The 15,732-nt window shown below is 35.7% G+C and overlaps 1 protein-coding gene across 8 annotated transcripts in view; it reads left to right on the top strand.

Moving 5' to 3' along the window:
• LOC105320073 (uncharacterized) overlaps window positions 1-15,732 on the top strand; it is a 30,289-nt gene extending 14,557 nt beyond the window's left edge. For all 8 annotated transcript variants that reach the window (XM_034475653.2, XM_066072272.1, XM_034475654.2 and 5 more), the window contains 10 exons: window positions 1,157-2,164; window positions 2,985-5,510; window positions 7,945-8,117; window positions 9,258-9,350; window positions 9,699-9,883; window positions 10,297-10,399; window positions 10,797-10,958; window positions 12,855-13,093; window positions 13,398-13,606; window positions 14,051-15,732. In XM_034475653.2, the coding sequence (XP_034331544.2) occupies window positions 1,157-2,164; window positions 2,985-5,510; window positions 7,945-8,117; window positions 9,258-9,350; window positions 9,699-9,883; window positions 10,297-10,399; window positions 10,797-10,958; window positions 12,855-13,093; window positions 13,398-13,606; window positions 14,051-14,193 (4,841 nt within the window). In that variant the 3' untranslated portion in view covers window positions 14,194-15,732. The remainder of the gene's footprint in view (window positions 1-1,156; window positions 2,165-2,984; window positions 5,511-7,944; window positions 8,118-9,257; window positions 9,351-9,698; window positions 9,884-10,296; window positions 10,400-10,796; window positions 10,959-12,854; window positions 13,094-13,397; window positions 13,607-14,050) is intronic.

A 15,732-nucleotide genomic window follows, 5' to 3' on the forward strand; every position in this document is an offset into this window, starting at 1 on the left:
CATTACAAAGTCAATTTTTGCATTCAATGCACCCCTTTCCTTCCAATATATTGAATTCCTGTACTAATTATTGCTGACTGACAGATTCATCATGTTTAGAACCCTACAGTTGTGAGCCTGGGACGGTTTTTTGGGTTCCATTGTATTGATCAGTGGTCAGGTTTCTGATCAGCTCGCAGGCCTTGCATTGCTGGAGGCCCCTGACAATACATGTAGTAGATGGTCTGTCTGCTGGTTCCAGTATTGGTTTTGGTTTGGCAGTTGTCATCAACATTTATCTCTTTTGTCTGGCTGCTCTACGCTTTCCTGCCCTCTCAGTAGGTGTGTGCTGCAGAGAAAGAAATATCGAAGTATTGGACCATTGATTTAACAAAATAATTAATTTTACTGGTATCTAAATATCATTTAATATTGGGATTGTTGTTGTCTTGTTCTTGACAAATTAGAGATGTCTTGTTCTTGACAAATTAGAGATGGAACGTGTATGTTTTATTGCAGATTGATTTGTCTAAAGGGGGTAAAAGAAAGAGGAATCATAATGAAAATATCTTTTCAGATTTTTTAATGTAATCTATAAATAATTATAAATATGTACCTTGTAATCTTCAAAATTCCCTTGCAGAAATTCAACTCAAATTTCTGTCATTGTTCTAGCTGTTTTGTTGGCATATATAATCACTTCTTTAAACAAAACAAGCACCAATAACCAGTATTGACAGGGCTCTCACGGTTCATCTTGTTACTGGAGCTATGTAGTGGTTTTAAAATTCGAATATAACATGTACAATATGGTATCATTGACATTTAGACATACACTGAACTGTGCATCATATTTTGTTACATGATACAGATTCTGCATTTTTTACTTGATTATATTTTGTTCATAAATATGTTTTGGGAAGATTTTTTGAATAATGATATTGGGAACATTAACACCATTGATTTTAATTTTTAAGAGGAAAGGGAGAGGTACCGTACTTGTTTTGTATAGAGAATGGTGCTTCTTTTAAGCTTGATGTACACAACATATACATACTTTTAAGTTTATAAGAAGTTTGTTTGAAACACTGTTTTATCCATGTTCAGTTGGATTTTTTAACATGTACCGGTAGTCAAGTTATTGAAGTTCATTTCTTCTTCTTTTTAATCTTTGCAGGAACAAGTAGTGACAGTGAAATCTTAGATAGTCCTTCCCCAAAGAAGGAAGCCAAGAACAGGAAGGCAGTATCCAATGGGAGTGTGCAGTCAGAAACCAAGGATAAAAAGGAGAAGGTGGAATTTCCTCAGGAGTCGGACCAAAGGAAACTCAACCAGTTGTTTGATGCCTTTCGTGTGCCTAAAGCCAAAGATCTTTCAAACAAGTCTCACAGCACAGTGAGGAGAGTCACCTCCCAGAAGTATGAGGACTCTGCATCCGATTCAGAATCTTCAGTGTCAACAGACACAGAGAAGGAGCAGGAGGTGTTCCGAAAAGATTCAGTGAAGGTGGATAGTGTAGATAGTGCGAGTAAAAGTGTGACGGCATCAAATGGTGTGTTAAATAGCAGCAAAAACCGTGTTCCAAGTGAAAGAAAACTTCAGAGGAATTTCTCGGATGACTCCGACCAGACGCTGTTGTCTGACGAAGTTCCGTTCTCAAAAAGCAGCACAGAGACCCAGATTAAAGTGGATATACACTCAGATGAATCAAATTCGCCAACCCTGTCTCTGAATAAAAAAGAGGAGAAAGTGAATTCAGTTGAGGAAATTGTGAAAGGTAAATCTCCAAGGGGTAATATGAAACAAACTGCTACAGAAGTGATAATGGCTATGAAAATGAGCAGTCCCTCTAATTCTCCCAATCAAAACCACCCAGGCAATTCTAAACTTGTTGACCCTCGTAGGTATCAGCCAGGGAGATCCCCTTCTCCTTATTCTTTTGATAGCATTCCTTCATCTCATGCAAATTCTCCATTACCTGTGAAAAGACACAACAGTCATCTCAGTCGAGAATCATCCGACACAGATTCCACATCTCGGATGAGTGCTGCGGATTACAGTGGCACGGAGTCTTCTCAGATTCGTGAAAGTAGCAGTGGTGCTGAAGACTATGTTGTGGAGGAAATTTCTAAGATACGATTTCGTCGGATGTCAAAGAAAATTGCTGAGAAAGGAAGAACACCAAGTGAGTCTGTTTTCTTTGTGTGTTGTCTGTTAATTCACTCTGTTACCTCACTGTTTGCTATTTATGTCCCTCTTTATGATTATTTTACCTATATGCGATATATCAGTAACTATTTCATTCTTTTATACGAGGTAACATATAATGTTATTTCATTTATAATTTTCTTAGTCAATTAACAGTCATTCCGTAAATGACCGTAATACACTGTATATATGACAGCTAGAGCTAGGAAAGAAAAAATATGCATGTGAATGTATTTTTATGTTAATTCTTAAATATAATTAATTACTCATATTGATGACATCAAAGACTTATGGAAACACTAGTAATACTTTCAAAATTTTTTAAAGTTAAAGGTGATTGTAATGGTATACCTCTTCCTATGTTATCTAGAATTAGCATGAAGAATCAGAATTTAAGTGCTCCTGTCAAATTAATGTTATTGAACTTGAATGTTATTACAAACAAGTTTGGCAATTTTCATTGGCACATTGCTGTTGTTAATGCACATATACAGCATTTACAATATAACATTATTTTCCATAAGTATGAGATGTTCACACCTAAACATATCAGATATCAAATCATGTATCAGGTCAACGTGATATATTGATCCTTTTAATAAAAGCCTTACAGCTTTAGGTTTGATATAGTGGAATTTTAATGGCTGATACCGGAATCTATAGGATTTATGGCATGTGACAACCTTTTTTTCTGACTTTATTATTTTACATCTTTAACCAGTACATGTAGTGTCCCAACATTTCAGTTTTGTTTCTGTGACATTTTGTTGTGTGCATGTTTTCGTTTCATTTCGTAGGTCCACCTCCTGAGTGCCGTCACTCTGGTGTAGGTGTGGTGAGAGAGGAGCAGTGGGGCAGTACCTCCCCCACCGACCACTCCAACACTGTCCCCCCTCCCCCAAAGTCACCCCAACCACCTCCCTCCACCATCTCCCCACGGGCTGATGATCACCAGCGGTTTGTAAGCCTCTCAGACACAACTGTGTGTGAAGTACTCTCCAATGTGTCGTCTGACCTGTCTCTGTTTGACATTGAGAAGGACTGTCAGTTGGACCCAGAGGTGTATGATATCACTGATTTAGCAGAAGCATCAAAATCCATGTTGGTGTTGCCCAAAACAGATTTAAATGCTGTAGGTAGAAAGAAGTCGCCTCGATTGAAAAAGAAACAAAAAGTGGATCAATCTGCCAAAGACATTAGTAAAGGTGAAAAGAAAAAGTCTGTTGAATCCATGCAACAGGAACTAAAGAAGACCACCATAAAGAAATGCAGCATGGGCATCCAGGACTCTGGGCCCAATCTCCAGACGACCACTTCAACATGCAAGGACATTAAGTCCTCAGATTCATTGGTTGGTGAAATAAAACAAGATGAGATTGATGGTCATTCCAAGTCCAAGAAACTAATCCAGTTTAATCCAGAAGACCTGGAGTCAGATTCTACAGACTCAAGTCAGGAGACAGATCTTGCATCAGTGAGAAATAAGATTTCACCTGAAGGTCTGGGAGAGGGATATAGGGTCATAGAAGCTGATCAAAGAGAGTCACGTATAGATGATGAAGACAACAAAGAAAATGTTGAGGAGGTGGAAGTTGAAAATAATGGCCTAGATGATTCTGGAAAACATGATAGCTTTGATTCTTTGCTGGAGTCTTCATTGTTTCAGAATCATAGATTGTCTTCCATTGATGATAGAAAAAATCGGTTTGAATCTGTAGAAAGTTTCAATCTGTCGCCTTTAACACCTTTATCCGGCAGCAAGATTGAGACCAAGGCCCAGACTTACACTTTTGCTTTTGTGAATGACAGTGTATGGACAAATGAGAGCTCAGACAATGTGGCACCGAGTGAGGATGACTTTGATGAAATCTTCAACAAAGCTGTGGTTGATCTAGATACAAGTCAAAAAAAACTTAAACCTGCAAAACCGAGAAGAAAAAAATCACATCAACCCAGTGTGGACAGCAACAAGGAGCTGGAAGAAATCAAAGAAAATGTGGAAGATGCATTGGAAGACGACAAAGTGGAAGGTAATAGAAGAAGCTTTCAGATGGAATTTGGAAATGACCATGAATTCAAGTTCTCCACAGATGATGTTTATGTTGAACAGGAAGGCAATGGTGTAGAGCCTGAAAGTCGTCAAATTATTCTACAAAAGCAAAATGAAACTGCAAATCCATCACTTCTATGGAGGTTTGAAGATAGCAGTCTGAAGGATGAGTTCCATCAAGTGTTTGGAGCCCAGGAGCAACCTCAGAAACAAACCTATGCTCAGAACAGAGCATTCCTTCGAAAGACATTTGCCACTTCTACTGAATCTGTGAGCACAGAATCTGATGCTCTAAGTGTCATCCATGAGGAGATAGACAGCAGTGATCAGAGTAATGAAGACATGGAAGATGGCAGAGAAATGCACTTACAGGACATTCAGGAGGAAGATGATAGTTCTATGTTAACTGAGGGCACAGTTGAGCTATGTGTAAAAAAGAATGTACAGGAACTGTATCTTCACAAACAAGACAGTATAGAACCTGAGAATGTAATAGTGGACGATTCTGAAGGAATAGATGAAAACATAACTGTTTATGAACTTAAGACTAAAAGTGAGATGAAAGAGGACAGTGATAAAATAACATTAGATTCATGTTTGGAGGACCATTCATCTACAGACCCTATTGGAGAAACCTTGAATGAATCTGAAAAATTAGAGACTTTAAAAGATGAATATAAAAGTCCAAGGGATAATTTAGGAAAATCTAATGATCAGAGTAAAGAAATGAAAGGAGTTGATTATGAGATGGAGAGCAGCCTTAGCATGATGCTGCTGGCATCCAGTAAGATTGCAATGATGACTTTGGAAACCTCAGAATCTCCAGCTGACAAGTCCATACACAGCACAGAGGAGCTTGTGTCTTCTCTGGATGCCGACATTTGTCTGGATGAGGAAAGCTCCCAAGCAAGCGAAGATCATCTGCTCCAGCAGATCATTCATAGTCAGTGCAACAGCGAAGACCTCAGCATGCAGGACTCTTCTCCTGACAGTCAGACAGAGAAAGTCAGGAAGCGAGACAAAAGCAAGCAGCTGGTTCAGGAATGGTTGCAGACGGATGTGGAAGGGGTGGTAATGGAGGACACTGTCCCAGAGATTCCCGATCCTCCTCTTGTCCACGACTGGCTGGGGAGGAAGGTCCTTGAGGGGGTGGACCCGGCCCCTGTCCCTGCCCCTCTCTCCCTGCCTCTATCAGAGGGTGGTCAGTCTGCCGCTGACTCCTACCCCACCACTGCTCCTACTGTCCCTGTTCTTCAGCTAGAGGGACACTCAGGTATCCTTCTTTTAGTGTTCGCACCTCTTGTTCAACTAGTACCCTCTTTGCTCAAGCCTTTAAAATTCATGATAAATGTCAGTTCAGAATTTTATGTCAGGTATTTTCAGATAATCTTTGCAAAGCTTCTATTAATAACATTATTAAAGTTATATTGATTAGTGTTTATTAGCTTATAGATTTTTTTTTTTAAATGTAAGATTAATTCATTTTTTTTTTTACCTTTTTGTTTTTAATAAATTTTCTGGCAAACATTGCTTAGATAATCTGAAATTAATTCAAAGCCTATCTTGAGCACATACATGCAGCATGAACATAACTAACAATGGGGCTTTATTTTAACCATGATTACAAACTAAAACCCTGTCTCCATTAAAAAATATACAAAAGTATCTAACCGTATTGATAATGTAGCAGCAAGCTTTGATTTAAAAGGCATTGCATCACTTCATTTTAAAAAAAATAGTTTTTTTTTTTTAGCTTGTCTATATCATAGTGATAACTATCATCAAAAGTCAGATTGCAGTCAAGGTCTTTGAGCCACAGCTTTTATGTAAAATTGATTTTTCCATTTTCTCTGAGGCAAAAATGACAGTAAATTATTTACTCATAGATCTATATTTAACACTTGGTAGATTGTTAATCGTTTTGGGGTTGTTGGGTTTTTTTTTTACCAATGACCTATAGTCTGTCCCAAGATATTTATGCAGCACATTTGGACGATTTTTAAAAAGAATACACATACCTGTGAAAGAAGTGCAATTGTAATAGTTGAAAGGGATAATTTCCAAGATAATTTCATTGACACATTATCAACTGTCACTCAGAAAAATTCACAAGAACGAAAACAGATTCCTTACGGAGATTTATAATGGGGAACGTTTACATCTTTACTCCATTCGGAATACACTCGGAATACATCGCGCAATTTTTCAACGTTATCATCCGGGCTTGCTGCAATACAAAATCTCCGTAGACATTACATTTTTTAGCATTGTATTGAAACCTGATAAGCTAACAGGGGCGTTTCGACTGAGAAATCTTGGAAATTTTTTATACTTTTGAATGAACATTGTTTGAACCCTGAGGTATTTATAAATATCAAGCAATTAAGCAAAATGTGAATCCAAGATATCTTGGGACAGACTATAGTATTTAATTCATGTCAATGCATTGTGTTAGTTTAAAGAATTTACATGATATTATGAAATTTATTTTTATAAAAGATAATGTATAAAACGTACAGCACTCTTTTTTTGCAAAAACAGGCAATTTGATTTTTAAGATGATGCTTTGCGTAATGTATTGGAATCCAATCACGTGCTCTCTGCTAGGCTTAAACACATTTTTTTATGTTGGAACGTGGATTTTAGAAATGATGCTGATAAACTTTGCCCCAGTTAAGATAGTTTTATGATCTTTTTTTCATGATCCTAGATTGAATATATGACAGCATATTTAGTCTAAAGAATGAATACTTATGACACACATCTCTTATGGAGTAAGGTCTCTCTATACTACCATGGTGAAAGGTTTCCTTACAAAGCTAAAAGTGCATTCAATTTGTTCATTAAATTATCTATAGCAAGGATAACATGCACTCAATAATTAGATGTAGAACACATTCTGGTAAACTAGACTTTGGGAGGTGGACTGATCATATCAGTAATGTTATTGCAATTTTAATTACTATCTTCTTCCCTGCACATCAGAAAACATGCATGCATGCCATTTTGCACTGGTAGCTAAATAAGTTAATGTACCCTATAGTAATGGGTTCATGGTATATTGGTGACATATTGATATTGAGCTGGTCAAGTTTTCCCGTCATGCACTTATTTTGGTTCATATGGCTTCATAATACAAATATATATCCAACGCGCCAGACTGTTTTTGTCAATTAAGCACCACGCTGGGAATTAGATCCCACCAACACTGGTGACTTTTATTAATATTGATGATTTTCTTGCGGTATATATTATAATTTTGATTGTTGCAGCTAGAGTACATAAAGTGGTTTATGTGTTCTCTTTCATCATATACTAATGGCATCAAGTAATATAGCCAATTTACAAGTAGAAACATATGAAATATTTATTCCAACCTCACTGCATATAGAAATTAGGTTGTTTCTGTTCAAGAACTAGTCTTGACCATTATTGTCAATCATCTCTAAATTTTTGGTCCAAACCTATTGGTTTAAGAGTACACTGTAGAATAAAGATTCAAAGAATGTCCTTAACTTTGTGCTACCAAAATGTATTGAACATGTAGAAATACTGTAATATTATATAACTGTACAACAGAGCATAACAGTCAGTATTAAAAAAGATAAATATATATAATATTTACAGTATGTACTGTATATGTATACATATAGTGTGGTATATAAATTAAATTGTTTATTCATATTGACCCTGTCTGTTGTTTTTAGAGGGAGTCCCTACACGCCTGTCCCCAAGGGCTAGCTCTGAGGGGTCGGGAAGTCTAGAGGACAGCGGTCACGTGAGTGGTACCTCCACGGAGAACACGCCCGAGCACCGCCGGACAGACAGCGCGGTCAGCCAGCTCTCAGTGCCTTCCTCTACACTCTCCACTGTCACTGATGTAAGTAATAGGGGGAGGGGGTTTCAAGGTTTTAGTCTCTATGCAACCAAGAATGGATCGACATTCTCTGTTGTCAGTACAATAATGAAAAGTTTGTTTGTCAATGGTTGTACTGGCAGTGATGATGTCCAGAGGGTGGCAATGTTTCAACTAAGTGAAGGATTCCCTCAGGGATGTGTCAAATACACACAGATAATTAATCAATTAATGATGTCTGTTTGCTGATCTGTCAGGATTGTTGGTTTTCAATGGCAGAGGGACTGTAGAATTCCTTATTAAATATCAGATTAAACAAGCTGTCAGCTAGCTACCGCCTACCATACTTTGTATTTATTTAGTAGAGTTTATCATGGATGTTCAACTTAGGGGGGAATGAATGAAACTTTCAGTACATGTATTAATTTTATGATAGATTTAGAACCACAAATTAGGTTTATGATTGACCATGGGTCAGGTGATTTATTTATCTATAAGTTGAATCTAGCTCTCTATACTTATTTATAGTTATCTGCAATTAAGATATATTTGATAAGCATGAATCAGAATTCTAACTTGACACTTGATTTTAAAAACTTATATACTGCAATATTAATTTTTCTGCAGAAAGCCTGTTGTTGTGTCATGTTTTGAATGGCTCAACTTTTTAGGTATGTAATGATATGACTTACCATGAATTAACTCTTTTGCAAGGTTCAATTTTGTCTTCACAAATATTTCTTGCCATGAACCAGTCTTGTTTTATATCATTAGTCGAAGTGAACAAGTTAGGCACCGGCAAATCGCAGAATAAGATTGTCCCCTATATAGGTTAAGTATCTGGTTTCATTGAGGGTACTTGATTATTTCATCTATCATATCTGGTCTTATTGAGGTGTGTAATGACTTGACCTCACTGGTTTTATAGAGGTGTGTAATGATATGATTGAGTTGTGTAATGATATGACCTTGCTGATATTGAGGTATGTTATTACATGACATCATTGGCATGGCTGGTTTTATTTGGATGTCTAATGATATGACATGATTGAGGTGTGTAATGATTTAACCTCATTGATATTGAGATATAATGAAGTCATTAAATGACATCATTGACATGGCTGGTTTTATTAAGATGTGTAATGATTTGACCTGTTTATACAGCGCTCCTCGGAGGAGACAGATATTGACGATCTGGTGGCCTCCCATCGCTCCATCAGTGTCAGTAGTCGTGGAAACCTGCTCTCCACCATAGCTGTAAGTTTTGACATCTATTTACAGGAAAAATTGATTTCTATTTTCTTGCATAAAGTGTCAAATGTTCATTAAACTTTTATGTACCATTATTAGAACAACATAAAATGTTGTCATATTTAACATATAAAGGTGTATGGAGGTAATTAATGAAGTTCATAAATAGAATAGCTGTTTTTGATTAAGTAGCAATTTTGCAAATCGTGAAGTAAAATTTACCTGTTTAAATTAAAATGAAGAGAAGCAGTCTTCAGTTTAATTTAAAGAGATCAATTTGAAATCTTTTGTATCAAATACTGAATATAATTTCATTGAAGTAAAATATTGATGGAAACTTCATTTTTCTTGCAGGACAGCCGAGAAAGTATACTCAGTTTCTATAGCAATGCAGGTGAAGTGGATTATGGGAAGATTCCAGTGACGGGGGAGATATGTTTTGGTCTGGAGTATAACTACCGGACTGGAACTCTGGAGATCCAGATCAAGCAGTGTAAAGGATTAGCTCCGGCCGACCCCAAGAGGAACAGATCCGATCCGTATGTTTATTGTCAACTCGCTGTTGATTGGGAGCAGCATTGTTTCTGATGCATAGAATATGTCTTATTGATACTTAAATAATGTACCTCAAAAAGGAAAAAAATGCTGTCATGTACCGGTACCAGTAAATGCAAATTGTACCAACTGATATCAGAATAGTTTGGGGGAAAATAGGAACTTAATGTTACTTTTTTAACTGAAAACCTCAAGTTTTCTGAAGTTTTTACGAAAACAGAAATGTCATTGTTGGGTATAAAGATATATTTTCATATTTGAATGAAAATGTCAATTTTTAAATGTCTGTCTCATATTGTATTGAATGAAACTATGATAATTTATATGATTTATGAAATCAGTGTTATTATCTCAAATTTATTTGTTACATGTTAATAGATGTCCAATTTCTCACCAGGTATGTCAAAACTTACCTTCTTCCGGACAAAACACGAGGAGGCAAGAGGAAGACTCGGATCATCAAGAACACCCTCAATCCTGTGTTTGAGCAGACACTCAGGGTGAGGCTAAAAACCACTACATTAATTACCACCTCAGGCAACATGCTGCAGAGGGGGAAAAGTTGACTCAATTCAAAACTTTCGTCACCATGCATGTACTGCTAAAACATGCTTTAAAGAAAATTTTAGTATTTTATTTTAATTATTATTCAGTACCTAATGGAACACAAACTGTCACTCTACATAATGCTTCACTATCTAGATTTCATCTACCATGGCTTATAAATACCATTATTAACAGTAGATTTGAAATTTTACTGTTTTTGTTATATCTTTGAGCTTATGGCATATGACAATAATTGGTGTGTAATTTTCGTAACAGTACTTGCTACCTTACCTTTGATAATACATGTTACACATGAAGTACATAATTAATGTGTGTTCGTTGTTTATACAGTACCTGATATCTAAGAGTGAGCTGGAGAATCGCACCCTGTGGGTCACGGTGTGGCACAACGACCGCTTCGGACGCAACGACTTCCTTGGAGAGGTCACCATTAACTTTGATTACTTCCGGTTCGGAGAATCCTCGGCCAAGTGGTACCCTCTCCAAGAAAGAGTAAGTTTGGTTAGGGATCTAGATCATTGGGTGGACTCAAACTGCTATGTACAGCTTATTTTTAACAGTTAGGTTCAAACAAACATTTTAAAAAAACACATCGACACTGGCCTATCAATTGCCTCTGAATTAACGACTCAATAAGGTATGCCTTATTTCCTATTACAAGCACTATGCAGGAATTTATTTGAAAAATTATTATTCAGAGCAGTCTGCCCATAAAAATTTTACGCTTTCTTTGGGTTGAGAAAATACCAGTGCTGTACTATTTTTATAACCATTTTCTCATTAAAATTAAATTATTGATACTTTTTAAGTCAGATATAGCACACCCCATCAGTTATGCTTGGAAACTCAACAAAACAATAAATTATGTATCAAGAGTGCAAACAAATGGAATGGAACAATAAACAAATTCAGAATTTTAAGAATTTCATTTTTTGGTGAAAACTGAATAAATTAAGCAGGGAATCCTCTGTGGCTTTGTCTATGTATGAACACAGGAAGTGGGCTCCAAAAGTCTGCATGTTGTGTATTAATTATAGATGACAGGTGTTGTTCTTCCTGTACGTAACATCTGTCTCCCTCTGCAGTTTATTATCTTCTCTCCAGGGTTAGACAAAGAAACTTTAAATTTATGGATCTGTAATTTAGCAATAACATTTTTACGATTATTTATTTTTCCTTTTCTTACAGTGCAATCTTTATTGCAGTTGAAAAATTATACAGTGAAGTACAGTTGATCATTTTATAAATGTAGAAGTACTGCTTCTTTCATGAAATTTAAATTTGAAAGTAGGGGAGAATTTGTTAGTAGGGGAGAATTTGTTATTACACGATGTCAGCTAAAAGACAGAGTTTGAATCCTTGACTAAAAAACAAAATTGAGGCACTTTTAGTACAAATGCATTAAGGTTTCACTAATAGAAAATAGAATAGGTTTATTAGCACCCGCTTTGCGGGCAACCGTTAGTGATCAGTCTGTCCTTTCATCCATCTTTCCATCCAAGATCACTTGTCTGGGGCATATCTTCTCTTCCTTTGGCCCAATCTGGCTCAAACTTGACCCACAGAGTGCCTTTCTTTAAAGTGTGTTCAGTGACTTTGATCCAAGATTCTAGATCTAAGGTCAAGGTCATTGTAGAATTATGTGAAAAAAAAACCTTGACTTCATCATATTTTGCATCCCCTAGGTCCAAACTGGCTCATATGTCACATAAACAGAGCTTTTGGGTGAAGGTTGTGTGGTGACCTTGAACCAAGTTTCAATGTCTTTCAATATCAAATGTGAAGGTCATAGCAGATCTCTTTAAAATCTATTTTAGACCAAATATTATTTGCCTTTTGCTTAATCTTGCTTAGATTAAATTTTAAAAAATGCCTTTTATAGGTAAGGGGTAATGAGCTAGAAGTAAAGTTCTATGCCAACTGGAAAATTTTTAAGGCTTAGGTTAAGATATAAGCAAAATCCTCTGAAATGCTTTTCATTCTATTGCCCTTATTTAAGCGGGGCCTTTTGAGATGATTACCATCTTAATGATGTCTAATTATCTTGTATTTTAAGGTATTTCATTGAACATGTATGTAAAAGTGAAATGTAAATATGCTGAAAATGATATTATTTTGAAGAATTGAATTGTAAAAGATAATTATATATATGGAGCAAAACAATAGGTCACCCTAATCTGTAGAATTGTTTCTATAACGCAAAAAAGGATTGGAAAAGAACAAAAATCATAGATTCCTGATCAGATGTTGATGCACACTACTTATGAAATAAAATAAATTAATCTATGAAAATTGAGGGAAATCAATGGTAAAGAATAACTTAAAGAAGATTTTATTTGAAATGTCACCCAGCATAGGACTCTTGTTTAGTTTCAGTGTGTTTTGTAGATTGAATCGGTGCCAGCTGCTAATCTGACTTACAAGGGGGACCTGTTCCTGAGCATCAAGTACGTGCCCCCAGAGAAAGTCAGGAAGGAGGACACCACAGCCTCCCCCTCCAAGAAGAAGTTCCGAAAGGGGAGGTCAGAGGTCGGGGGTCCTAAAGGTCAGCTACACGTGCTGATAAAGGAGGCCCGCAACCTGACAGCCGTACGCAGCGGGGGATTCTCCGATCCATTTGTCAAAGGGTAAGAAAATATCTATGTATCATAGTGTATATATGATATGTCTATGTTTATCAAATTAGAATTGACGGCAAACACAGTACATGTTTTGAAAATTGGCTAGACACATACTCCTCTTGATGTACAGATCAAATGATTTCATAATCAGTAAAATGATCTCTTGACGCTTTTTGTTTTATACAAAATTTAGATAAATTTATGGTCCTTTGTTATCTTGTGATATCAAACCTTCACCTCATTCTAAAGTTATAGAAATATCAACACAAATAGACAGCCTTTAAAAGCTGACAAAACTTGTATCAAACAGGTACTTGTTGCCAGACAAACAGCGAGGCCTAAAGCAAAAGACAGGTGTAGTTAAACGCAACTGTAACCCTCACTGGGATCACACGTTTATATTTGAGGACGTGAACAAGACTGACCTGAAGGAGCGGTGCGTGGAGCTGACCGTGTGGGACCACGACAAATTGAGCAGCAATGAGTTCCTAGGGGGACTCAGGCTCAATCTCGGAGTCGGTGAGTGCTCCTTTTATATATCTCAGCAATGAGTTCATGGGTATATTCAGGCTCAGTTTTAGAGTTGGTGAGTTTTCCTATCTTAATATCACATGATCAGTGGCAAGTTGGAGGATAAAATCTGACCCAATCTCTGAGTCGGCATTTTTGATTATAGCTATTCAGTTAAAAGTCCTTTGGTGAACTCAAACTCAATCTCATTAACATCTCATGAAGGTCGTAATTTGGGATTAGTCTTATTTTCACATCATAATATATAAAAGAAGCTAATGGTTGTTTGAAATCTCAAATGTCTTTATTTAATGCTTGTACATATACTTGTACCAATGAAATGTAAAGACCGTTCATCCAATTTAACAGTACACAATAAAGAGTAAGGATAGCATGACATGTACTATAAAATATTATTGATAGCTCAAATTAAATTCTTTATTCATATTTAAGGTAAGAGTTTTGGTAAGGCAGTCGACTGGATGGATGCTCACGGAGAAGAGATTTCCTTATGGCAGGCGATGCTGGACCGACCCAACATCTGGATCGACGGGGCTCTCATGTTACGCCCAAATATGGACAAACGCAAATATTAATCCATATTCATGCAATCATTAAAACTGAACAATACCTACCATTGTAGCAACAAAGCCATTATTGGCCCATACTATTCATTAGATCTGTTTCTCTTTTTCACATTGACTGTAACTGTGGGAGAAAGATTAATTTTTTAGAGGTTGTTTTGAAAACTGTCAGCAACAGAGAGTTTGATCTGTATGAGACCCAGTGAAATCCATGTTTCAAACATTAATATTGCACTCTATTTCATTTGAGTGGCAGTTTTATGGGAGAATTACAATGTACTTTAATTTGTGAATGCTTTCTCCCGAAAGGGAAATAATACCTTCATTATATGAAGTTTCCTGCATTTGTCATACATTATTAAGATATTAAAGATGTTTATGTTAATTTAAAAATCATTATGGTATTATGTTAGATGGATAGTGAAAACAGCATAATGTATAACATTATTTATTGCTAGAAAATTGTAACTTATTATTAATATTAACAAAGGCTTTTCTAAAATTGTTATTAACAAATTTATTTAACCAGCACATACCCGGTAATTGAAAACTGAGTGAATATAATTTATGATTCTGTCATTTGTAAGACTGAATTTTCAATCAACATTCACGTGACAGCATTGTATGACACAATGTCTGTATTTTTGTTCATTATTTGCTTATTTCCCTAAAAAAACCCACAATATTCAGTCTAGATATTATCCAACAATATTTATTCATAAGTTTACTACAGGGTTCTTTTGTCTCAAAAACTTGTATTTATTTATGAGGGATTATATTAATTTGGTAATGAATGTGAATAATTTGTAATTGAGTACATGTATTAAAACAATATAAAATTATACACAATTTGTTTCAATTAATAAAGCTGTAGAATAGTAGACTAAAAAACTGTGAGTTAAATCTCTGAAATGTTTGTATCCACGTTAATAACATGAAGATTCTTTGTAAATAATTTTGAAAATAAGTTCTGTTGCCCAATATTTGAATGTGAATTATCTTTGCATTGGGTATACATAACAATGGCCAAGTTACATGTACATCCACCTTTCTTATATAATTGCAATACTGAGAACAGTTTATGTGTAGGTATATGTGTACCTCGTATATGTAGATGTTTAAAGATAACTTACAATCATTTGCTCAATTACAACTGAATTTTTGTTTATACATGTAATATTAATTAAATAAATATACATAGCTGAATAGTTCAGGTAGATGAAATAAAATCGTATAAAGTTTGCCAGGTGCAAATTGGAATACGATGCTGTTTTGTTAGCTAGGTAAATCAATATTTATATGTCGAAATCAATTTGTACTGCATTTCATGCACTGAAATCCTGTTTATTTTTTTGTTATTAAACCATGCCCTACGTAATCCTGTTGATAAATTCCATGTTGCATAGTACTTTGGGTATCATTTCTATTTATACTAGTATGTTTATATTTTCTTGTTGGTATTTTCTTTACTGTTAATTGTACAAAGATTTTTTTACTTCATGTTGATAACTGCTACTTTTATAATAAAAATAATACTCTTGACAAATTTCA

This window comes from Magallana gigas, chromosome 9 (genome assembly GCF_963853765.1).
Source record: "Magallana gigas chromosome 9, xbMagGiga1.1, whole genome shotgun sequence".
Taxonomy (NCBI): domain Eukaryota; kingdom Metazoa; phylum Mollusca; class Bivalvia; order Ostreida; family Ostreidae; genus Magallana; species Magallana gigas.